At 37.7% G+C, this 26,731-nt stretch overlaps 1 protein-coding gene across 4 annotated transcripts in view; it reads left to right on the top strand.

The window, feature by feature from the left end:
- The window catches only part of banp (BTG3 associated nuclear protein), a 53,848-nt gene that overhangs the window by 6,336 nt on the left and 20,781 nt on the right, over nucleotides 1–26,731 (top strand). Inside the window, exons 7-11 of one of the 4 annotated variants that reach the window (XM_065292182.1) lie at nucleotides 1,201–1,440; nucleotides 2,953–3,114; nucleotides 6,067–6,194; nucleotides 9,355–9,426; nucleotides 13,390–13,434. In XM_065292182.1, coding sequence (XP_065148254.1) covers nucleotides 1,201–1,440; nucleotides 2,953–3,114; nucleotides 6,067–6,194; nucleotides 9,355–9,426; nucleotides 13,390–13,434 — 647 coding nt within the window. Of the gene's footprint in view, nucleotides 1–1,200; nucleotides 1,441–2,952; nucleotides 3,115–6,063; nucleotides 6,195–9,354; nucleotides 9,427–13,389; nucleotides 13,441–26,731 lie in introns of all 4 variants that reach the window. The other 3 variants (XM_065292180.1, XM_065292181.1, XM_065292179.1) reach the window with 3 other exon arrangements.

Genomic DNA, 26,731 nt, shown 5'->3' with positions numbered 1-26,731 from the left:
CAAGACAACATTTCTTGCCAAATAAACGATATAATTTTGCTTGGGTGATCTCAAGTAATGTGCTATTGTCAAGTGCTGGTTGAATCCCCATTGATGGACATTAGGGGGCACTGTTGCATTTATTTATAGTTTGTAGTAGTGGTTTTGATTTTAGTCTGATTTTAGTTTTTGGGGGTTTTCAACCATTTTCCATTTAGCTGTTGACCAATATGGTAGGCTATTTGATATTTTTTATTAAAATCTGCATTAAAGATTTACCCGTGCATTTTAAAATACGTACACATCACATCACATGATTTATATTTGCCATGCTCTTATTTATTCAAACTAACCTACAGGTGTTAAGAAAGATTTAGCAAATCCTTTGCATTTACATGATAAAATTATATATATTTCCATATATGACTGTACAACTATCTCTTTAATCTGGATTCTAATGATTTGATTTGTGGTTCACATAAGGTGAAGCTTTTTCTATGTAGGAGGCAAGTTATTTTATGGCAGGCAGCTCTGACTAACACCTCCAGTGTGTCTGGTTCGATTAATGAGACTGAAGGTTAGCAGACTTCTAAATCCAGATAACTTTTGTCAGTATCTGAGTCATCAGCCTTGGGGTTTAGGTACTTTTTTTGCCCTGCACTGCAAATGTTGCATATTGTGTTCAGCACAGTGTGACCGTCTGTTGTAATGCTATAATGCTATAATTTGGTCCCCCAGTGCTTGTATCAACCTAGAAAATGTGAAAAAGATCAACCCAATAACTTAGTTTTGGTAAACCATTCTCTGCAAGCATGTGAAAAAATATGTCATTGAAATTTGGTTCCCCTTGTGATGTCAGAAGGGGATAATACTCTGCACTATCCAACCAAAACACTGCCATTTTAAGAAAGGTTACAGTCAGGCAAGGGCAGTTGTTAAAGCATCCCAGATCATTCCCCTTTGAGCATGTAAACATGATAGCCTCACTGAGATCACTTCTTTATCATAAAGATAAAGAAAGGTTCACACCTTTGCCCTAAGATTCACTCATGAACAATAGGTCACCAACTTGCCCAGTGGAACAAAGGCAGGAAAGTCAGCTATTATCTCCAATTACCTTTCTTGTTTCTTTCATATTTAGGTGAACCCATACTTGCGATGACATAAAAGTACATTTTAACAAACTCTTACCTGTTTCATCTGTCTCTGCTATTTCTGTAGAGGACTTTCCAAACGGAACGTGGCTGGGTGACGAGAACAACCCAGAGATGCGCGTGCGCTGCCCGGTGTCTCACACCGACATGCTGCACATCACCACCAACTGCCGCACGGCGGAGAAGATGGCGCTGACGCTGCTGGACTACCTGTTTCACCGTGAGGTGCAAGCGGTCTCCAACCTCTCCGGTCAGGGCAAGCACGGCAAGAAGCAACTGGACCCTCTCATGATCTACGGCATTCGATGTGAGTCTTTATACATTGTTTTGGAAATGACAGAGAATGCATTTTGTTAAAGGAACACGCCGGCTTTTTTTGGGACTTTAGCACCCAACGCCAGCCTAGCATAGCACAAATACTGGAAGTAAATGGCTCCAGCTAGCATACTGCTCCCAATAAGTGACAAAATAATGGTTAAAATGTGGCTGTGTCTCATATGACCTTGTTATTTGTACACGCTGTGACTATACAAATCACAACAAATAAATAGGAAAATTTTGGCGATATTCACTTATTGGGAGCAGTATGCTAGCTGGATCCATTTACTTCCAGTCTTTGTGCTAAGCTAGGCTAGCGGTGGGTGCGTTAAACAGAGTTCCGGGACGTATGGAGATGAAAAGGGCGTGTATGGACTTATTTAACTGGGGGATACGGCGAATAAGCTAAAGTCCCAAAAAGTTGGTGTATTCCTTTAAAAATAATATTGCTAAGGGTTTATGCCTGCAAACTTCCCACAGCACATCAGTTGTTTGTCAGTCTGTTTTTTTTTTTATATAAACTGAAATAAATTTGTTACGTTTAATCAATAAAGGGACCATATTATGCAAAATCCACTTTTGCAAGATGTTTGTACATAAATGTGTGTTGGCAGTGAAAAACCACCCTCTCGTTTATTAATCGCCAGGAAACCAGAGCAGTCTTATTAGACATGCTGTTTTGATTATCTTGTTAATGTGATGTCACACTGATAAAGCCCCGCCCACAGCCATTGAATGACTGGTTAATTTGACCCAAAAGTTATTCTAAATGTGTTTGTTACAACATTATAGCACTAATACTATTAAGATACTATTTTCCCAGACTGTATACACAGGAATCACAACTATTTGTAGCCAAAAGCATTAGCTTATATGCATTTAAAAAAAAAGCCCAAATAGGGGCATTTTGGAGATGCCATAACAAATGATCTGTGAGGTATTTTGAGCTGAAACTTCAGACACTTTTTAGGCACATCTGAGACTTATAGATATGCAACCCATGCAACACCATCTCACCTACCTACTGACCAATGACACAGTTTAATTTATTTTATTTATTTCTATCATTATAATTCAGATCAATTCACTCCTTAGGTAGCTTAACTGAAGTTCAGTCCCAACCGTACCCTCACCAGACATATATTTCCCACCTCCTGTAATTCTTAGCAAATCTGTCCGATACATAAAGATCAATTCGTGCAGCATGCCATGTGTTCAGTGTCAATGAACGAATTGGTAAGCGTAACGTTCATTGAGATACAGTACGTGAGGTGTTGCATAAACAAGCCTTGCTTGCTGTTTGGCACACAAGACGTATTTCTTGCTAGATAATGAAGATGTTCGGTTGCGTCTTGGAGCTGTTTGTTTGTAGGATGTTTATTGTTTGCGGCATAGTTGCATGACTAAATGCCATTACGTCAGTGTTTCTGCCCATCCCTGTGACTGATTGTATCATCTGTGCTGTTTGTCTCTTTGTGTGCGTTTGTCCATGTGCAACCAGGTCAACTGTTTCACAAGTTCAGCATTACGGAGTCCGACTGGTACCGCATCAAGCAGAGCATCGACTCCAAGTGTCGCACAGCCTGGCGCCGAAAGCAGCGAGGACAGAGTCTGGCGGTTAAGAGTTTCTCGAGACGAAACACAGGATCGCAAAGCAGTTCAGGTACAGAGCCCGGCACCTGTGCCCATCGATTTGGCAGCGGGGTTGTCATGATACCCAAATACGTAGTTTCAGATCCGTAATATTTTGCAATTCTTTATTATTAATGGTACCCATTTGGGTCCCACAACAAAAAGTAATATACTTTATCATTGTATGCTATATTTAATATGCTATAGCCTATTGAACGCTCTATTGTTTCAAAAATCCAATTTAAAGTCGCAATGAAATTGAAATTAAAAATTATGAAATAAAAAAATGATTCATAATTTTTTTTTAACTCATGTGCCCTCATCATCAAAAACTCAAAACTAATTTTATTTTTACTTCTGTCTCGAGGAAAATGCCTAGAAAAAGATTGGAGCGATTAGCAACATTACCCAACTTCCAATGATGGACGAATTCAAGTCCCGCCCTACCTTTTTTCTCATTTAAGAAGCCATTTCACTTGGATATACATTACGACAGGGAAAATAAGGCATTTGCTACTTCACTTCATTGTGACTTTAATATTTTTTTACATTTAGTAAACACAGTAGCCTTTTTGAATGTTACTTTAACCATCGAGTAAACAACGTAAAACACAAAAAACATCATTTTAGAAATCATAAGCGTTTTTTTTCCCTTTTTCAAGTTTTATTCACTTTAGCAATTTATCCTCATTGTCAATATATTGTTTATATCTGCTTTGGTGTGTTTAATATGTCTTTCCCAACATGCACCGGCCTTGTCTCATTTTAAAGGGGAACTCCACTTTTTTGGAAAATATGCTCATTTTCCAGCTCCCCTAGAGTCAAACATTAGATTTTTATTGTTTTGGTATCCATTTAGCCGATCTCCTGGTCTGGCGGTACCACTTTTAGCATAGCTTAGCATAATCCATTGAATCTGATTAGACCATTAGCATTGCGCTAAAAATGACCAAATAGTTTAGATATTTTTCCTATTTAAAACTTGACTCTTCTGTAGTTACATCGTGTACTAAGACCGACGGAAAATTAAAAGTTGCGATTTTCTAGCCCAATATTGTTAGGACTATACTCTCATTCTGGCGGAATAATCAAGGACTTTGCTGCCGTAACATGGCTGCAGGAGGCGCAATGATATTACGCGGCGCCTGAAAATAGTCTCCTTGGTTGAAAGTTACTAAGGGGACTATTTTCGACTGATGCGTAATATCATTGCTCCAAGAAAATAGAAACTTTGGTTATTTTTTAACGCGATGCTTATGGTCTAATCTGATTCAATGGATTATGCTAAGCTATGCTAAAAGTGGTACAGCCGAACCCGGAGATCGGCTGAATGGATTCCAAAATGGTAAAAATCAAATATTTGACTCTAGCGGAGCTGAAAATTTGGAATAAAAGGTGAGTGTCCCTTTAAATTTGATGCAAAGTGTCTAGGACCCAGCTGGTTTGTGTTCTGTAGAGCAAATATAAACATATACTGTGGTTGTTCGTTAAAACACATTTGTCACACCGTGTGTTAGTTTGACTCTGAATTAGCCATGTATATGCTCTGGATGTTATTTTAATTGCGCGTTCATTTGCGCAATGTGTACGTTATATAAACGTGCACTTCGTTGTGTATATTTGGACACTTGTGTTTGTGTGGGAAAACGACACTTGATGTGTCCAACGTAACAGATGGTTCAAATCACAGGACAACGCCTCACTTCCTGTCCCTTCCTCACAGAGATACAAAGGTCTTCACCTCTGACCCGCCTCGGACTTACACAGAAATCCTGTGTTAGTCCACCACAATGGTCCATAGACTTACGATTGCCTCACCTCTTGTAGTTTTCTCTGTCCAGCTGGATTTGGCCTTCCCTCGCAGTAGCTTAAACCGTTATTGGTTTACGAACGAGCCACCTGGAGCTTGGCCTTCTTTCAAAACCACAACCAGGGTGAGAGAAACATGTGGCTTGTAGCAAACAGAAAACAAGCTGATAAAGTGTTTGCATTAGAGAATACTTATTATTGATGCGTAGGAAGTAAAGAAAATAAACACGAATCACACACCCAAGATTGCTGTGTGCTTTTATTTTATTTTTGTAAAAATGAATTGTGTCTTTATTGATGTATCAATACTTGAGCGGCCCAACACTTCCACCTCAAAGTTTTGGATTGCTGAACGACGGCAGACCTAGGCGAAGCAAGTTTGTAAACATTTATTATGCAGTTCTCCTTGGTGCCACTAGAGGTGCCACTAGAATTGAACTTGGTTTAGTTTCAGCCGCAGGCAAGGGAAGACCACGTTGTGTCCGATCATGTTCCATCTGGAAAAACTAACCAGGAAAAGTTCAAAATGTGACCCTTCCATTCGGAACAGCTTTTCACCATGATCTAAAATCACATTGACTTTGTAAATAAACACCGCAGTTTTGCCAGAGTGAACTTGACGACCTTGCAAGTGCGAGTTGCATTACTTAGTGTTTAGATTAAGGATACTACAGTTTTAGGGCACGTGAGTGTTCGGGCTGCTAGGTTAAGAGCCCTTGTTGTGTATTTTGAGACCATTTACGCTGTTTAAACAAGGTCTAATCTGGCAGATGCACTGGATGACGTCCAAGCACAGTCGGAAGGGATTTTCCTAAAGTTCAGAGTGTGTGTATGTGAACTTTTTTCTTACGTTCCGTCTGTGAGAACTTTGTTTACTTTGTTCCTACTCTGCATTTGTTTGGGTTCGAATTTGTACAAATTCGTGCACATTCTTCGGGGCATGTGACCTGCGGTTGTGTAAGTGAGGGCGTTTGTCTGATAACGCCGAGATGTACGATTTGTCATGACTGAGAACAGACTCGCTTAAGTGTGTGTGTGCATGTGTTTTTGGCAGTTCCAGTTGTGAGGATCTGAGGTTATTGAAACCAGTTGTTTGACCCTGTTTCTCTCATTTCTGATTTGACCAACATAGTCGGTCCGGGTTATATACTTGTTTATCTCTGTGTTTAAGCAGATGGAGTCTCTGCTGCGGAGACGTCAGCTATCGAGACCTCAACTCAGCAGGCCTTGCATTACGCTTTGGCCGGTACGGCACAACAAGTACAGATCCACCGTATAGGAGAAGACGGACAAGTGCAAGTTGTGAGTATCATTTCATCCATAAGACAAACGCACACAAACAGACACATATATATATATTTGACTATTACTTCTGTTCATACTTACACCCTAAAGCCAGGAGTATAGTCTGTCTTTTTTTAAGTGTACGCACACAGTCTTAACACAATCTGGCAAAGTACAGTTTATTTGACTCATACATGTACAGAGAAGTTCATCGCATGTGCATTGCAAAAAAAGGCAAAGCGTCTCATGGGCTACATGCTACTACTCCTGTTGGCGCATGCGGGTTTCAAAAATCTGGCAGTGCTGATGCATGAAATTGCATCACGTGCACGGCAAGCGCACCCTCCAGTGCACGGCAAGCGCACCCTCCAGTGCACGGCAAGCGCACCCTCCAGTGCACGGCAAGCGCACCCTCCAGTGCACGGCAAGCGCACCCTCCAGTGCACGGCAAGCGCACCCTCCAGTGCACGGCAAGCGCACCCTCCAGTGCACGGCAAGCGCACCCTCCAGTGCACGGCAAGCGCACCCTCCAGTGCACGGCAAGCGCACCCTCCAGTGCACGGCAAGCGCACCCTCCAGTGCACGGCAAGCGCACCCTCCAGTGCACGGCAAGCGCACCCTCCAGTGCACGGCAAGCGCACCCTCCAGTGCACGGCAAGCGCACCCTCCAGTGCACGGCAAGCGCACCCTCCAGTGCACGGCAAGCGCACCCTCCAGTGCACGGCAAGCGCACCCTCCAGTGCACGGCAAGCGCACCCTCCAGTGCACGGCAAGCGCACCCTCACGTGCACGTAAATTATGGACTATACTTCAGTCTTAAGGCAAAGCAATAAGGTTAGAAATGCCAAAGTCAAGAGTTGGATTTCCTGTAATGCACACAAACAATCCACTTAAAATCGCTTTAAATAAAAGCATCTGCTAATTCACTAAGTGTAACAAACTCATTTTCCTCTTAGCTGCACATACAAACACATTCCAGCATCTCCTGATTTTTAACTTTGCAAGGTGGTCCGAGTTGGATTTATCACCCTGAACTTTGTGCATGCGCTCAGAGGAAGAGGTGATCCCTTGAAAGGAGCTGTTTTTGCACAGAATTTCGCTTTGTCCAATCATGCGCTCTCTTTTGAGAACCTAAACATGATCTTTGACTTTCACAGCTGCATGAGGTCATCTCCACCCACGTGCGGACATACAACACGCTCCTCATCTGAAGTGTAATGGCGTACGTTGTGACAACACAATCAAAACTCAGAATACACAATGTGCAATGTGAGGAGGAGTTCCTGGCACCGGCTGAGTTTAGAAACGCATCTGTCTTTTGTTGTTTGTGTAACATCTCTATGAACTGCACCATCGTAGTCGTCTAAGGACACAACTCGATGGTCAGCTTCGCGGAGCTGCTTTGGCCACTCAAGTACTCGGTTTTCGTCACTTGCACGTAATTGATAATTTTATCCTGTCGAGTATGACAAACAATAACGCAGGGATTCAGGACCTGAATGATAGTTTGAGTTACCTCCTTATAAACTTTCCATAATTAGGCTTTTTCGTCTGTCGGTAGGACGATATTTATTGAACAGCACCTGCTTGTGCGTAATAAAGCCAAACACGTTAAATTTTTGAGATCACGTTGCAATAAATGTGATAAACTTTGCTGTTTTTCTTCGCAACGGCGATTACCAAATAAACCGTAAAAAAAACGATTGGGATAAAAATATTGACCCAGGATTCACTTGACATGCGTGACTTGAAACGTTTTAAACTAGACCGTAATGTTTAAATGGATGGGAGGTTGGGCGTCCCAAACTTTTACATAATAGAAGGTATGTTACAAATCATATTTACTTTATTATTTCGTATGCGCTTGAATTACAATAATTGTCACATTTGCAAACTAGCAGATATTTTTGGGTAATTTGTGCATGGTTGATAATTTTTTTTGTTTTGAGTTCAAAATCAGTAAAATTATGTAGTAAATGGAACCATATTAGATACATATCCTGCGTTAATGGTATCAAATTGCAATTATAGTTCATTACGAAATGAAAAATGAATGTGTACTTAATGTGTAATTTGAACCAGGAGTTAAGACTTCTGGTCTACATAGTCATGGGACATTTCTCACGGTATATGACGATTTGAAATATTTAACTGCTTTAAAGCTTTTTTTACATTGCAGTCAAATTGATTTAGCTTTTATTGAAAATTATGGAATTTGTGTAGCATGCACATGAGTGTCATAGAGTTTTATGTGGCATGGGATTGTGAAGATGTTGTAGAGATGCAGGCCAGCTTAGATGGATAATAGTGATAATTATAAACAAAATGATTTATTATAAAGCATGTTAAAGGTCATCGTTAGCTTACCGTGACCAGCTTTAAATTAGACATCTTTAAACAAACTGTTAACAAGAACCGAATCACGAAGTTTAAAAAGAAGAAATGTTTCAGGATATCTTAATCCACTTCATTGCCTTTATAGCTTTTTCACTCTTGTCATAGCAAACACAAAGGGTTGTTTTTAAATTCTACAGTTTCATAGTCATAGTTCCCTAAAGAAATAGTTTACACAAATTTGAAATTGACTTTCACGCATCATAAAAGAAACAAAGGCATCAGCCGGTTCTCCCAAATTGTTTATAATATTTTGTTTGGCTGTTGTTCTTCGCCAAAGCCACTTTAAGGGATAGTTCACCCTAAAATGAAAATTCTGTCATCATTTACTTTATACTGTTGAACACCTAAGAAGATTTTTTTTTAAAATGTTTGTAACCAAACAGATCTGAGGCACCATTGAGTTGCATAGTATTATTGTTTCATAATGTGGAAGTCAATGGTGCCCTATTCTTTAAAACATCTTTCTTTGTCCCTAAGACATTTATACGTTTGGAACAAAATGAGGTTGAGTAAATGATGACACAAATTTAAATTTTTGGGTGAACTATCTCTTTAAGTTAAATTCAGACATTACATTTTATCAGTATGTGTATTTCCTAGGAATCGAGGCAGTGACTTTTCCGTTGCTAGCATCTTGTTCTGCTATCTACAGATTAAATCCATATAAACATTGTCTACCAAAACAAGTACACATGTACATGCACAAACACAGACATGTGTTAAAGCACTGGTTAAATTTTACCATGCAAACATTTACCATTTACTGTTTTATTTTTTTTAGATTCCACAGGGACACCTCCACATCGCTCAGGTGCCACAGGGGGAACAGGTGCAGATTACCCAGGACAGCGAGGTAATGTTCATTTTTTATTTAGGTTCCCAGCTTCCCCTTATTCTGTCCTCTTTGACCTTTCCTAGACGCTCATCTTCTCTCTTCCATTGCTTTATATTTCTATTTCCCTCCAGACGGGTTTGTTTTCATTACCTTGTAAATGTTAGTGATAGAAAGATTACTGGACACGCCACACACTGTCAGGTCTTTGATGATGCCAAGAGGATTTCTCCTGTAACTCCCAGTTTCAAACACTGGCATCCTGTTTTGTTTGGCCAGTCGAAAGCACATTAGAAGGGAAAAACGTGAAACCCCTGGAAAGCAGGGCAGAATGCACCCTATAGAAAGAAACACATTTTTCAAATCAGTTTTCTTAGTATTGTAAGATTGAAAAAAAAAATAATAATAATTCTGTCAATTTACTTGTCTAGATGTCATTGCAGATCTGTTAAATATAAGGTATTATTAATGTCTTTGTTCTTGAGATCAAAAACAAAAATAAAAGCACCGTAGTTTTAGTCTAGTGAATTTTGATTTAATTCACTTTACTCGATAGCCATAAGGTAGCTTTATGTGAGGTACATGTCAAAGTTTAACTCATTCCCCACCAGCCATTTTTTGAAAAGTTGCCCGTCAATGCCTTTCAGGAAAATTATTTTCAAATAATATATAAAGATACAAATATATCAAATGAAAGAACAGACCCTCTGTTTTCAAACAAACAAGACAGGAAAAAGTTTCATCCTATCTATATATTTTTCTCTGCTTATAAACTCTTAAATATGGGTGTTTCTCTTTAAAAATATTTTTTTTAGCAAAAAGCTGAAATAATTGCATTTTTGTGAAGGAATTTTGTTAGAGATCAGATTCAGAACGATTATCAAAACATACACAGAGTTTAAAATTAGTAAATAACATTTTGGCTTCAGTTTTTTTTTCATAAATTCCCATCTAGTGGATAATCGCGGTATTGCAGATTAACATAAAAATTAATCAGGAAAACGTTTTTTTAAATGCTATTTTTTTCTCTTAATGGTGGGAAAAGAGCTTTCAACATTGCATTCAAATCTCATTCAAGCTTTTGCACATTTTTGTGCCAGACGTTTTTATGTCAAACATAATTTGAGAGTGCTTTGCTTCCTTTAGAGATTGATAGCTGGTCTTGTATGCTTATTAGTCTGTTTTTTTGCCTGGATGACTTCTGGCATAAAAGACTAAAATTTCTCTGAATTTGGTGTCGTATGAAGGTCTCCATTAAACCACGCCACCTATCCATAATGAATCTGTTGAATTTTATTTGGCCGAGATAAATCTCTGAAGCACCTTGAGTGCACAGTGTTCCAGGTTTAAACCGGAATATAAAGAGACATGCACAAATATGTAAACACTTTTGATCAAATCCATTCATCATTTTGAGAGACGAGGGAGGAAAGATAGAATATGAATCTTCTAAAACTCATCTTGGCTTCTTAAAAGGGTCTTTGATGCTCGTGTTTTGGTACATTTTCAATGATATTGTTTGTTTATTTGAGTGCAGATCTTAGCAACAGTATGGTATTTCATCCAAGTACCACTCACAGAGACCGTCTTTGTAATACATTTGGCTCCTCTCATCAAAACTATTTATTTGAGGAAATGTGAGAAGAAAATAAGCCGTTGTATGATTATTTCCTCTTTGTCCATAACTTTTGTCAGGTTTGTAGATTAGGGTCAGAGCTAAAGAATGTCTGGAGCTTTTTTGTTGCAGTGCTGCTGTTTTATCCCTTTGTGAAATGCTTAGAAATGGGTCTGTCACTTGAGTTTTCTGGTAATCGAGTAATCAAAAGATTTTTTTTACAATTACGTTGTAATTGAGTAATTTTCAAATTCACTTAAAGGGATAGTGCAGCCAAAAATGAAAATTACTACGATTTACTCAACCTGAAGCCATCCGAGATTTATATGTATCCGTATGTCCAAAATTTTTCAGACGACACATTTTCAGTTATTTTAAAAAATGTCCTAGCTCTACCAAACTGTTAGAAACGGATCTACTTCCTTCAAGTCCAAAGTATGTGCATCCATCCTTCACAAAAGTAATCTAAACGGCTCCAGGGGGATAAATACAGGCCTTCTGAGGGTAACCAATGCCATTTTTTTTAAGGAAAATATCCATATTTAAAACTTTACAAACGTAAAAATAATTTCAATTTTTTGAAACTATAATTTTAAAGGAATAGTCTACTCATTTTCAATATTAAACTATGTTATTACCTTAACTATCATCCCTACTGCTGGGGCGCGCTGCGACACTTTGATAGCATTTAGCTTAGCCCCATTCATTCAATGGTACCACTCAGAGATAAAGTTAGAAGTGACCAAACACATCAACGTTATTCCTATTTAAGACAAGTAGTTATACGAGCAAGTTTGGTGGTACAAAATAAAACGTAGCGCTTTTCTAAGCGGATTTAAAAGAGGAACTATATTGTATGGCGGAATAGCACTTTTGAGAGTACTTCAACTCGCCTGAAAAATCCGCTCCCCTTCTCCCTCTCATAATGGGAGAGGGAGAGTGTTATTGCCCGGAGTCGAAGTACTCCCATAAGTGCTATTTCGCAATACAATAATAATAGCAATAAAAAATTATATACACACACATATATATACACACACACACACACACACACCTAAATGTTTCTTAACTCTTTCCCCGCCAGCATTTTTCATGATTTTCACAAAAGTTTAATGCCTTCCAGAAAATGCTCTTTTTTAAATATATAAACATACAATATATGAAATAAAAGAACAGACCCTTGTGCATGTGTAAGAAAGATTTGGTGGTACCGTGTACCGGCTGAGTTCGATACCTGAGTGCTGTTTTGTGTTTTGTACACATCAAAAGCGAATCGAATATGCGCATCGCATTATTCGCTCTAGATTACTCACAAAATTACTTTTTTCATCACTTGCACAAATGAAAACAATGCTAACCTCTTTACTGATTGAATTGCGCGATAACGCGTAATGCAAATTTCATGCTTGAGTTAAAATTTCAACTTGTGTGGAAGACACGATTGAGACGAGTATCACACGTTGCCCAATTAGCATAATTTCCGTTGCCGTGAATTCGCATCTGTTCACGTCTTTGCATTGACTTTGTATGTAATCTTCTCACACATATAATTAAATTTGCTTTTGGTGTGCAAATGGAATTACTGATAAATGAGTGCCAAATGCTCAAACTGTTGTTAATGTTAATCATACAACAAAAAACTGCCTTAATTTATCCATTTACTTCAGTGGTGGGCAAAGATTAATCGCGATTAATCGCAAACCAAATTAAAGTGAGTGTGTGTAATTATTATGCATATTATGCATATTATGCATATATATACGTGTGTGTATATGTATATTTATAAATATGTTAGTGCTGGGCATAATATTATATATAAAAATAATAATAGAATATTTAAATATACACACACATATTTGTGCTGGGCAAAGATTAATCGCGATTAATCGCATACAAAATAAAAGTAATTTTTTGCATAATACACGTGTGTGTGCTGTGTGTAATTATTATGTATATTTAAACCACTCACATACATATATACATTTCAGTATATATAAATAAATATATATACACACGTAAATGTTTTTTAAATACATACATGAATGTGTGTGTATTTATATATACATAATAATTACACACAGCACACACTTCTATATTATGCTAAAAATCACTTTTATTTTGTATGCGATTAATCGCGATTAATCTTTGCCTACCACTATACGTTATTCATTTTCTTTCCAACTTTTAAAATGAAGGTGTGTTTGTTCATTAGTATAATTCTTTACCTAATGTGGTATCAAGAGGCATTTAATGTCAGTTTAGAAGTCAGTACTAGTATTAGTGCCGACAACTGAAATTGTGGAATTGTGACAACTTTTTATGTACGTCAGCTTTAGGAAATCAAATATATGTGTTTTTCTTTCTTGCAGGGCAACCTACAGATCCACCAAGTGCATGTTGGTCAAGACGGACAGGTAAACGTATGTGCCCTTTAACATTTATCGTTCAGTTTCCTTGTGAGTCTTTTTCCGTCCTTTCTGACTGTCGTTGTGTTTTTCTTCTTCTGAACTGAGACTATAATGTTTGGGACAGCATGCACTTCCCGTTTCTCATCTCTTTTCCTGTCACATCACAGAGAAACTTCACATCAAACAGGGCTGGCAAGCAGCTCTTCCCAACACAAACATTTTCAAACACAATATTTTGGATTTATGTTCCTTATACTTTACCTTTATTTACTTCACCCGAGGGGCACGTGCCACTTAAAGTGTTTGAGGTCGATATGTAAAGACTTTCTTTCACTCCAAATCAGGCATTTTATTTCATTTCTCATTCTGTTTGATCACAGCTTTTTCATGAAACATTTTACGCATCTGCTGTAAACATTCTTGCATTCAGTTTTCCTTTTTATGCACACACACATAACATACTATGATAATTGCTTTTAACAGTAGCAGTAAGCAGATTTTGGCCATATATGAAGGCCAGATGGCTGTAGATATGAAGGTACCCATCAGAATGGCGAGCCAACGCTCCCACACAGCCGTATGTTGTGTGCATATGGGTGAATGATAGAAGAAGAGAATGTGATTAGCTTTGAGACAGTACTCAGATGATGATAGAGTATCCGGATGATAGTGCTGGATCTCTTCCACATCTCTCTCTCCATCAGGTCTTTATGCCCCGTCCAAAGATTTTTTAGTCTGGTCCCTCCTCTGTCTCCTCTCCTTTTATCTCCATGTGCTGTAGTTCATCTGTCTTGGACTCAACTCTGCCCTATAAACAACCGGAGGTCTGTCCTCCATTCAGCCTCATTCAGGAGGTCTTTATACCGGCAGTATTCCTCAAGTCACATCAGAGTTTACAGTAGGGATACAGCAGATGTCGGTAATCCTTTTTAAATAACGTTCATTTACAAACATATAACATTATACAATTCTTAACTCTTTTCCCGTCAGCGTTTAAAAAAAAAAGTTGCTAGCCGGCGTCAGGATTTTTCATGATTTTCACAAAAGTTTAATGCCTTCCAGAAAATGTTTAGATATATAAACATACAATGTATCAAATGAAAGAACAGACCCTCTGCTTTCAAACAAAAACTGTTTCAGACGCCATCTGGTGGATAATGGCAGTATTGTGGATTGCTGAAAATACTTGATTGACGAGTTAACTCATCAATGGCGGGGAAAGAGTTAAAGGTGCTGTGTGTAAATTTTTAGAATAATTTTTCTTGATAGAAATGCAGTATAATATACATAACTATGTTTTTTGTGTTTTATATAGACCTTACATAATGAACGTTATGTTATTATTACTTAGTTTTTTTTTCCAATAAATACGCAGCTGTGGTCCCCTTACATTGGAAGTTTTTTGCACTTTCATGTTTTTTACAGTAACCACTGTATAGATTGCATTTCGGCATTATTTTTGTCCTATGGCGCGCTACCATAGCTTCTCAATGCGCTTTGAAAGGGAGCAGTCAGCTGAGCCTTTGGTTGCAATTTGCAATCTCATCACTAGAAGCCGCTAAAATCTACACACTGCAAATTTAACAGCGAATATTAAGTTTAGATCCATATTAATTTTTTAAAATTTTGATTATTCCATTGGTTTGAAAAACGAGTACTCGATTAACTGGGGGCGGGGTAATCAAAAGGGTACGCGTCATGGTGAAAATAAAATATTTTTATAAAAAAAATTATTTTGAAGAAACTATGACAGAAAATTGAACACATACTAAATTTTTGATGAATTAAATGTTTTTAACAGAAACCTCTAACAGGAACAGCTGTGTGATGCAGTGTTGTTTTTGGCAGCCCTTTAGTTTTAGTCTTAGTCTTTTGGACAAAAATACTTTTTAATTTTAGTCACATTTTAGTCACTTATAAACTTGATAGTTTTAGTCGACGAAAACACAAAAAGGTTTTGGGTCAAGTTTTAGTCGACGAAAACACAAAAAGGTTTTAGTCACGTTTTAGTCGACGAAAACACAAAAAGGTTTTAGTCAAGTTTTAGTCGACGAAAACACAGAAAGGTTTAAGTCAAGTTTTAATCGACGAAAACACAAAAAGGTTTTAGTCGACGAAAACACAAAAAAGTTTAAGTAAAGTTTTAGTCAACGAAAACACAAAAAGGTTTTAGTCAAGTTTTAATCGACGAAAACACAGAAAGGTTTTAGTCAAGTTTTAGTCGACAAAAACACAGAAAGGTTTAAGTCAAGTTTTAATCGACGAAAACACAAAAAGGTTTTAGTCAAGTTTTAGTCGACGAAAACACAGAAAGGTTTAAGTCAAGTTTTAATCGACGAAAACACAAAAAGGTTTTAGTCGACGAAAACACAAAAAGGTTTAAGTCAAGTTTTAGTCGACGAAAACACAAAAAGGTTTTAGTCAAGTTTTAGTCGACGAAAACACAAAAAGGTTTTAGTCAAGTTTAAGTCAATTTTAGTAAAAAAAGTACTCTTTAACAAATTGATTTAGGTTAAAAGTGTGGTGTATTTAATACTATTAAAATGTCCATTAAGGTTGTCCCTGAGGGCTTGCCGTTGTTTTAGTTGGTGTGCCTTCTGCGCATGTCATAACAAAAAAGTTGAGCCTGATATACCCTCTTGTTGAGTTTGTGTTATGCTGCGACCTCGCTTATAAAGTTGAGAAACGCGTGCCTTGCCTTGTTATTTAAATACACCAGAAAAAGTATTGGAAATGGGCTTAGGTTTGACAAGTAGATACATGTAAAACCTTAAGCTTACCATATCCATATTAGGGTTGTGCCGATAGACGATATCATCGTCCATCGTGATGGTTGACTGACATCACGATGGAGAGACACCATCGTGATGCCACGCCCCCTCCCCACTCCGCTGCGAGTCGACATACACTTACTCTCTTCTATATAGACTATAGTTAACCTAATATCTTTGCGTGAATTGCTCTATAAATTAAATAGAAGACGTGAGACGTGACGTGTGTTAGTCTGTGAAAATATCCTGTCGGGCATTTGATCTTGACTATAGGGATGGGCACGGATATTCGAATATTCGAATGGTAATTCGAATTTTAAAAAATGCTATTCGAATGTTTGTTTGTTTTTAATGTGCCACCAAAGGGTAACAACTTATTTAATGCTTTTTCACTTCATCTATACTGTCTTTTACAGACTTAAATGTAAAATATACATGAACATTCATTTGTATGTATTTCTGATTGTTTGGCAATGCAGATTGCAGACGAATTTAAGTTTTTCCTTTTATCTCCGGGTTTGTCCCCGCCGCGCCGTATTTGGCCACTGGCTCAGTGAGGGCTCACGTGTTATTAAACGTGCTTCTCCGCCGCCCGAATCAACACATCATGAGAGATTTGTAAGATTTCTGTTATAAAGTCTACTTTATTTTGTTAATAAAGAGACAGACACGGAGAACGAAATGAAACGGAGAACATTTATTATATGCGGTGCTCTTTCGAAAATGAACCGGATAACTGCACATGGCAGTTTAAAGCAAAGCACCGTCTTTGTAAAATGTTGTTAAATTAAGCTAACGTTAGTAACTTTGCACAGTCAAAAATAATGTATCGAGCCAGCTTACGTTATTTGTAAAATAATGTTAAATACAGATTTTCAATCTTGTTCAATCCGTCTGTTGTTTTTATCGGATAACCATCATCAGGAAGAGTTTTCTCCGCAGCACCGGCATTATTGTATCTAGTCAGAAGAACGGGCTTTCACCGAAGCAGGTAGGATAAATATGGTTTTCTTTATTCACAAATACGTCAAACTAAACTGAGAAGATATTTATATGGCGAGTGAGCAGTCGGTTATGTAGATGTGTTTTTTCGTTTGCTCCGGGCTCTTGGTGTTTTGAGTCTGTTTAAATGATGATAGCCTACTTTGTCAAGTCCTCAAACTTTAAACTTCGCAATTCCTCAAACTTCGCTTAGATTTGGGGTTAGTGTATAATAGTTGGTATAATATAATGTATGTAACATCAAACAGTAATGAATTAATACTAATGACCGACTTGAAACTAAGGATTTGACTAGACTTCGCTCCGCATTAAGTTTTAACGCATTTTTTTCTGAAGGATATTTTTTAAGAAGAATTTAAAATATATATATATATTTTTACAATGTTTTCAACTTAAAATACATGCATATATATACATACAGAATATAAGTTTAGATTGCTGTGGATATTTCCTAATTATAAGCCTTCTGTGAAATTATGACAAAATGAAAAATACAAAACACGCATGTCTTAATTAACATAATTTAAATAAACGAATATTCGTTCTTTAAGAGCTTAAATATTCGAAAAATTAAATATTAAAAAATTAGTAAATTACTGGAAAATGCCCATCCCTAATCTTGACATTGCTAGAATCTTGTCTTTTTACATGTTGTACATTTATCTTAAAATATTTAATTTTGTACAAGAAAACAGCCCATATTAATCATTTATTAGTAGCCTTTTGTAGTGTCTCGGGAGATCGTGCACATTGTTACATTGAGGCTACTGCACTGAAGCGACAACACTCCGACCGAAACGCGGGATTTACATACACAGACCATGTTTAAATTTAGATGTGTCTGGCCCTGTTCACTTTGTCTAGTTTTAATAAGCTGCGGATTGAAGTGCTGGCTGCTCCCCGCGGTGCTGAAGACCCGCTCTCTGACGGAGTACTGGTGGCACATATGCACAGATATTTACGTGCAAAATTTGGAAAGCGCGGAGGAGTCGTTGGGTTAGTAAAATAATGAAATTATAGCTTTTAAATAGAAAAAAATATTTATGTAAAGAGATTAAAAGGTGCTTAAAAGTGCACAACTCTTCTTCAGTGGATTAAAGCTACTTTTTCCCCTTATGTGCAACCTATAGGAAAGAGACATTAGTTGGGATAGTAAAATAACAAAATTATAGATTTTAAGTACAGAATAGTATTTATGTAAAATATATATTAAAATAAAAAGTGCACATCTCTTCTTAAGTGGAAGTAATAAAGTAAAATAACGAATAAAAATTATATAATAACGAATAATAACGAAAAATTAAAATACCCCCCCCCCCCCCCCCCGCCTAACGATATCATCGTCCATCGCGATGGTTTACGTAACCATCGTCAACTGCCAATTTATGGGGACATCGCCCAACCCTAATCCATATATACCTGGTGGTATTCTTCCCACCTAGTTTGTGGGCACATTTACCGTCGTCTCCCAATATGAATTCTGTTTTTCTTTCTGATGGATTATACTGAAAATATGTCCATAAATCATCTTGTCGTTTCCGTTTATTGGCGTCAACGCCATGGCCCTTCGAACTCGCCACAGCCGCAGATGTGTTGTTGTGTGAAATCTGGTGCGTGTTTGCGGCATGGCGGCAGCCGGGTGGTGGGCGTGAGTGAGACTGTGTTAACCCAAAACAAGGATTGGAAGCGGCATCATTAGCTAAAAACAGACAGATTTCACGCAAAATTGGCAGAAATGACATGAATTGTGAACTTCAGACTTAAAATCATTTTTGTTCCGTCTCGTCTCGTCAACGAAAACTCGAAAGCGTCTCGTCATGTTTTCGTCACCTTAGAGACATTTTTAGCTAGTCATCGTCACGTTAAGGGCGATTTATAGTCGTGCGTAGGTTCTACGGCGTAGGCTATCCGTAACCTGTTCGTAGCTCTGCGTAGGCTGACGCGCACCTCACAAAAATTTAAACAGCGCGTCGGATCTTCGCAGACCGCAAGCGCTGTGATTGGTCCACCAGAACCCCTCTCGTCAGTTAAAAAAAACTGCGTCATAGGTATTTCCGTTTGTGACGGTGAAAACAAAGATGAGCCAAGTTGAGGAGTGATTTAACTCAAACTGCATCAAAAGTCGCTGTTTATTTACTTCCATCATTGCTGGTCTTCTCAAAACATACACAACAAGTTGCTGTTTCCTCTTCGTTTGTGGGCTAACTTGCCAAGCTTCTTCTTCTTCTCTGATGGTCGCGCTGCTACTGTGGTTACACATGTGGATACTGCCCACCAGCGGTCGCGCGTGTGTTTGCACGTTGACGCGGACGACGACGCAAAAGTATAAATGAAAACCGACGCGGAACCTACGGCGTCGCTGCTACGCCGTAGGACCTACGCACGACTATAACGAGCCCTTTAGCGTCATAAAAATAGGTGCGTCAACGAAATAATTTTGTGACGAAAACAAAACTGGTGTGATGAAGTAAAACTAAAGAGTTAATAAACACAAACGGAAGCAAATTTTTATGCCGCACTCTACATAATATTAAGCCTTGATTCAACATAAATTTATTAAACAACATGCATCTATCTGCAAAAAATGTTAACCAGATATCCAAATGCCACCATAACAACAAGTCATAGTTTTCATGATCGATTGTAGATGCCACGTTCAAGTACTCGGTCAATCGATTTCTCATGCCCATCCCTAATTCATATATATTTAAGTTACATCCATGTTGACTATAAAGAGATTTTAGGTACTTTTTCTCTTTAAACAAAGCGTAAATAATACAGACCTTATTTTACCAAGCTTTTCGTTGTGTTTTGCGCTGTAAATCATGGATGTTATTGTAACTTGTATGAAATAGAGCGTGCAGGTTTGAAGGATAAATAATAATGACAGTTAATGTTTTTTTATTTAGGTGAACTACTCTAAATCTGTTTTAGTATAGGTTTTGTTTGGTTAAGTAGAAATGACTTACTGCATCCCAAACCTATCTGCACTCCCTGTGCTATCAAGAGAAAGACCCTGTGATTTATATATAAGCCTGACAGTATATATTTCACCCCCATCTAAAGTCGACATGCACAGTCAGCACATGAAAGTCATCTTTAAAGAGTGTTAACTGTACATCAGTCAGTCTAAGACCATTGTCTTATCTATTAAAGGGCTGCTCTTCTCTGATGTCCCATGCTTTCTGTTCTCCAGTCTCAAAAGATAAAGGATGAAAACAGAATAACTAAAGCGAAAGGAGATGTAATGTTTTGTGGTTGGTACCACATACAGTCTTGCTTCAAGAAGCTTCCTTCTTCCATTAACTGAAGGTTTATCTCTTATATGTATAACTGATTTCAACCATCTTCCCAATCCGACTTCTTTTATTTGGGACATATAGCTGGTCTTGAACCAGGAACCACTGACTTCAGTGGCCAGGGGCAGGATAATGTCCTTACCACAAAATGTTTTGAGAACAACAGCAACTTAGTCTGGCTAGACTGACGGAAAACAACAAATTGCGCCAATTATAATCAGCGAAGCTACATTAACTATATCCAACATCGGTTCACGTTACTTCAGGCTTAAACAATCTGTCAGTCTTAAACCTATCCGGGATGTCTCTTGTTCACATATCCTTCCAGCAGGATATTGCAATGGTTTCTTGCTAAAACTCGTACTTTTCATGGAGCAAAAGTCCTTAATTTTCCCTTCCACAAGGGGACGTTGCACAGCTGTGCACCAATTTGGGGTTCGTTTTGTTGCCGTTCCTCACTTGGCCGCTTTTGCGGTAGGTAGAAAGTAGGGATTTAGGAAGGGAGGATGATTTGGCCCCTGTTGGGTAAGTCCAGGTGCATTGCTGGCTGTTCCGAATGCGAAACCCCTTAGGTGCTGAATTATCCAGGATTTTTCTGCTAACACAATAAATACGTTTACGGGAGCTGTGGCTTTATCTCTGTAGTTACTGAGCTTGGCTGTTGTTGAAAAGCGCAGTCCATCTTGTAGATTTATCAGGCCATTACAGATCTATAGTGACTTCATTTGGGGCATCATAAATTTAAAGCTGCCGTGCAATGGAAAACTGATTTACCTAGGTATAGATCATTAAAGAGCACCTATTTCATTGCTAAAAACAACGTTATTTTGTGTATTTGGTATTATACAATGTGTTCGCGTGGTTTATGGTTAAAAACACATTTTTCACTTACCGTACATTTTTGTAGCTCCAGATTTTACTCTCTTCCCCGATTTGAAAGCTCTGTGTCCCTGATTAACCAGCTAATCTGTACGTTGTGATTGGCCTGAATATCTATGATGTCAGCTGGACATGTGACGCTCCCTACCATGTTTGAAAGATTCGGTCATAATTCAATGCTAACAGGAGTTAACTTAAAGGGCTATGAGTCCGAAGCGGGAGGAATTATGATAATGTCGGTCTTGTCTACATCACCAATCCCAGGTAGTAAACAGTTGCCTACAATCCGTGTGTTTGTTCTAGTCAAAGAAAAGAGATTTACATTGGAACCGATAACTCGCCCCATTGTTTACTTTAGGGTTTGTACCTTTTGCATATTGTTAACATGTATTAATACACACTTACACCAAAGGAAATGTAAAATCGTGAATCAGACAATAGGTGCTCTTTAGTAATGCATGCAAAAGACAGCTGGAAAACAGGTCACTCTCAACACAACACCAACTGTGACGTTACAGTCGCGATGTACTCCCCAACATTGAATTACACATTAAATTAATTACTTAATGTTAATTAACATTAATTATTAATGTTGTTACAATGCTAAAAACAAAGTTGTGACTGTTGAGTTAGCCCCTATATGCTAGTTAGTGCTGTATGTTTGCATTTCGGCCGAAGTTTTACTGTTGACGTTAACTAAAACTAATTTGAAAAACACAAATAAACTTACCAAATCCATTTCGAATTTCTTAACAAATGTAGGGATGCACCGAATATTCGGCCACCGAAAATTTTACCGAAAGACTTTTATCACCGAAACAATACGGCCGAAATGTTGTGATGACCCAAACGGAAACCGCGACCTGCACGTGCTTGTCTGAAGCAACATGTATGCGACGTGGATGTATTTAACCGCAAAAAGGCACTAAAGTACGCACAGAGGCACCTGCGGTTGTGTCCGGTCCAGACGTGATCATCACAGTGAGTACGCCCTTCAAAGAACTCTTGATGTGTAAACTTTAGAGAGAGTCACGCAAATGTGTCTCATACTGTATAGTCCATTAACATACATGTGCCGAATAAAGCAATGAAAAACAACGTGAAGTTTTTATGCTGCGCTGTTTGGGATTCGCCTTCGTTCTCTGTGTGCGCGCGCGTTTAAGTGCCCTCAATAGTGCACACACGAGTGAGACGCAAACAAGCGAACGTAAAATCTTTCTGTTATTGACAGGGCACATATAAACAAAATTATCTCCAAAGTATTCTTTTTCTAATAAAAACATTTGTTTATGTCTTAAGTGTATAGATTACAGTCATAAACCAGTCTCTGCTTATTTAAAGGACAGTAACCTCAATTAACCTACTTAAGTCTAACAAAGAGATAAATAGCTCTAAAAATAATAATATATTTAATTTATACAATAAAGACAGTGTTGTGATTCATTTAATTTGATTTCTGTACCTAATGCTAATGTTAGCCCTTATTAATGTGCAGCTTTGTTCTTTTTTATAAATGTTTGTAATTTCTTTATTTGTTATTAGATTTTCCCCACCCCCTTTTTGCTGATCTGAAAAATAATCCGATCTGTGCCTCAAAAACTGTAATGTGATCTGAACCGTGAGTTTTGTGATCTGTCACACACCCCTAGTAAAGTTAGTACACAGTGATAGCCATAAATGCATTTGTACTAATATTTGGCATAATAATTTATTTCGGTGTTTCGGTTTTTCGGCCTTGGTTTCCCCATTTTCGGTTTTCGGTTTTGGCCAAGCATTTTCATTTCGGTGCATCCCTAAACAAATGTTTATTCTTAAAATTTGTATTTTTCATCTGATAAAGGCTTAAACGTATAAGATCCGTTTGCTTTGAGAGCTACCAGCCACTGAATACAGCCTATCAGAGCAGAGCCCAACATTAATATTCATGACCCTTTTAAATAAGGTAATAAAAGACCATTTCATCTTAGCGTTGAATAATTTTTGTACTTAATAAAGCCACATACCTTCTGTGTAGTTATTAGAGAACAAGTTAACATATTATTTCAATGCATTCTTTGGCACCTTTAATGTTATATCTAACATAGACATTGTGACACTAGTGGACCCAAATAGGTGTTAGATTATGTGATGGAAAGTTTTTGCAGATCAAAACACCAAAAATGTTTGTGGAAAATGTGTGTAGACTGTTCGAAATTTCCATTCGTCCAAAAGTAACACGAAATCGTTTCGCGGAACCAAAGCAAATACAAAACATTTGCTGAATACAGCCGCTTGTGAGCCATGTAAAATTTGGCGAAACCAGAGAGTTCTTTGGATGCACTCAAGGTAACCTCTGAAATTTTGTAAACATGACATTGTTTCCTGGCAGATTGATTAAAATAGTTTCCAAAAAAAAAAACAATGTCCTGATAATCGAAGCCTTGACCAACACCTATAGTAATTTAGATATTTTGTAACAACGTTGAGAGTTGCAGGTCTATTAAACAGGTGTTCCTGTAGCTCAGTTAATAGAGCATGGTGCTGACAACACTTCGCACTACATAGCGCACTTGAACCAGCCCCAATAAAGGCTTCTTCCAAGTCTTACCAAATTTAAAACGCATAGAAAAAGTTTACTGGGATCTGTTCATGAGTTTCTTTTTTAAATCATGTGTATTTTTGATAAAATTATCCAAGGAATTGTTAGGAAAATATCAGTCATGAGCTGCATACCTGCGCTGTGTTCAGTTGATGTAACCGTTCGCTCTGTAAATGTGTGTATATTTATATTGGTATGTATGCAATTATGCCCATTTTCGATCCAGAACTTAGTGTTTCCTCTATCCTGTATTGAAACCAGATGTGTGCAGAGCGTGCATCCATAAAGTACCTTTAGGATCTAAATTCTCCAGGATTTACTTTGCAATCCAAGTTTTGTCACAACAGAACCTTGGGGCTTTAGTTCAAACTCCTACATGAATGAACTCTGTTAATTACAATGGGAACTTCAAGTTATGAAATGATGACTTCAAAGGCTTTTTGTGACCCAATGAGCATGATGATGCTTTCATGTCTGTATTAGCGTTGTGATAACAGAGTTCTGGAGGCTCATGCGGTAATGGCAGGGATACCGAGGACTTTCTCAAGAAAATCCCTTAACTGCTTCGAGGTTTTGTGCTTCTAGGTTTTTTGATTGGAGTAAGTACCCCAAATCAAATCCTCAATTATGCTTGCAATCGGAGAAATAACATTTTCTCAAGCGTCTCACCTTTTGTTTTACCTCCAGTTGGCCACAGTGACAACGCCTGTGCAACAAAAGGCATAAAATTATCCACTGTTGCCAAAGTGATGTTCTTAATTTACAGCACATCGCTTCATTAGAGCCAAAAAAAAACAACAACGTTTGAAGGCGGGCCTGGACTGTGCGTCTTCCACAGACGTTGCTCCAAGGTCACACAAATATTTGATGTGTTTGCAACACATGGAGTGTGGAGTTCATCGTAGTCGGTCAAATCTGCAGTATAATTAGAAACACAATTAAGATGTGACACACAAAATACTTGTAACATTTTGATTACAATCAAACATGAACACTAAGGCAAGTTTTATTTTTTTCACGAGAACAAGCCTTGCAGTTCAGCTTATCTGCATGTTGTATTTGTTTTGTTGTATTTTGGGATTGTACAGATGCCATGTCTATTAACTCTTTCCCTGCCAGCGTTTAAAAAAAATTTGCCAGCCAGCATCAACATTTTTATGCCTTACAGAAATATATATGAACACACAATATATCAAATGAGAGAACAGCCCCTCTTCTTTCAAACAACAACAACAACAACAAAAGTTTCATCCTTACTTCATTAGTCTCTTCAAAAACACAAAATTTTGATCAAAAAGCTGAGATAATTGCATTTTTGTGAAGGACTTTTGATAGAGATCAGATTCCGAGCGATCCTCAAAACATACACGGACATAGATCTGTTTGCCCTAAGGCGATACTTCCTGGTGTTATAAGTTGCTTAAGATCGCAACCTGGTGGATAATAGCGGTATTACGGATTGCTGGAAATACTCATTGGCAGGAACTCAAGTTAATGCCTTGACTTATTCTATGTCATTTTTTATGTCATTGGTTCATATATTACCCAACCATGGGTTAAAACAAAACAGCATTTTAGTTTAGCATCCATTAGTTGCCCCTTCTTTAGATGAACTGAAAAGTTGAGATTGGTAACGTTTAATGTTATTGTTAGCAATTCCTAAGTATTAGGCTCTTCAGGCTAAGCCGTCTAGATGCTGGCATCTTGGTACACATTTCTAAGATTCTTTAACAGAATAACTTTAAACGGCACAGATCAGCATATCCATTAAAGGAATGTTACACTTTCATGAAAAAATCCTGATAATTTACTCAACCCCATGTCATTCAAGATGTATGTCTTTTTTTGTTCAGTCAAATTTTTTTTAAGGAAAACATTTAAGAATTTTTCTCCATATAGTGGACCTCAACGGTTTGCCGTTTCAATGAAACTTCAAAGGGTTCTAAATGATCCCAAACGAGGCTTATGGTCTTATCTAAAAATTTTAATTTTCACAAAAAACAAGTACTTTGTTGTTGAACTTACTATTCAACAACTATATTTTATTCTGAACCACAAAACGGCGTACAATACAGCATGATATTGTTTTTAGACATGTTAGTCCATCATATTCCGACAGCCTGAACAATTTTTACGTTTTAATTGCATCAATCACATTATCTAAATCAGTGGTTCTCAAACGGGGGGCCGTTAGATGGTGCCAAGGGGGCCCCAGTTTTATGACATTTTATAAAATACATTAATTTGTAATACTCTTTGTGTAATTAAACCTAAAAAAATAAGGCTACTAACCAACAGCACTACTTTGTATACTTTAATATGTTTAGACTAAATAAAATGTTTTAGAACAAAATTGTCATAAATTGTTTTTGGGTGGCCGCGAAGGAATGCACCGCACACAAGGGGGGCCGCATGCTGGAAAAGTTTGAGAACCACTGATCTGAATAGTAAAAACAAATACACCTAGTACAGGGGTAGGAAGGGATTCAAAATAAATAAATAAAAAAGGGACCAAAATAGGGACAGGCGAAGAACGACACAAGAAGGATGTGATCAAATAACATAAGATCCCTGAAGTATCAAAAATAAGTAGTACTTAACCACAGATTATTTACACTTCCAATAAAAGTTTCCGATGGATGGTTTTGGTCCTTTCAAGTAGTTTTTATCACGCTGGTATATGTTCAAGTCTTCATTATTGTGGTAAGTTTCATTTTAGCATGTAATTTGATGCAATAGAAACGCGGCGTGACGTTATGATTGGCGTGGTTGAA

This window comes from Paramisgurnus dabryanus, chromosome 23, assembly GCF_030506205.2.
Source record: "Paramisgurnus dabryanus chromosome 23, PD_genome_1.1, whole genome shotgun sequence".
NCBI classification, from domain to species: domain Eukaryota; kingdom Metazoa; phylum Chordata; class Actinopteri; order Cypriniformes; family Cobitidae; genus Paramisgurnus; species Paramisgurnus dabryanus.
The sequence above is the reverse complement of the archived record's forward strand: the minus strand, read 5'-3'. Positions and strand labels throughout refer to the sequence as shown.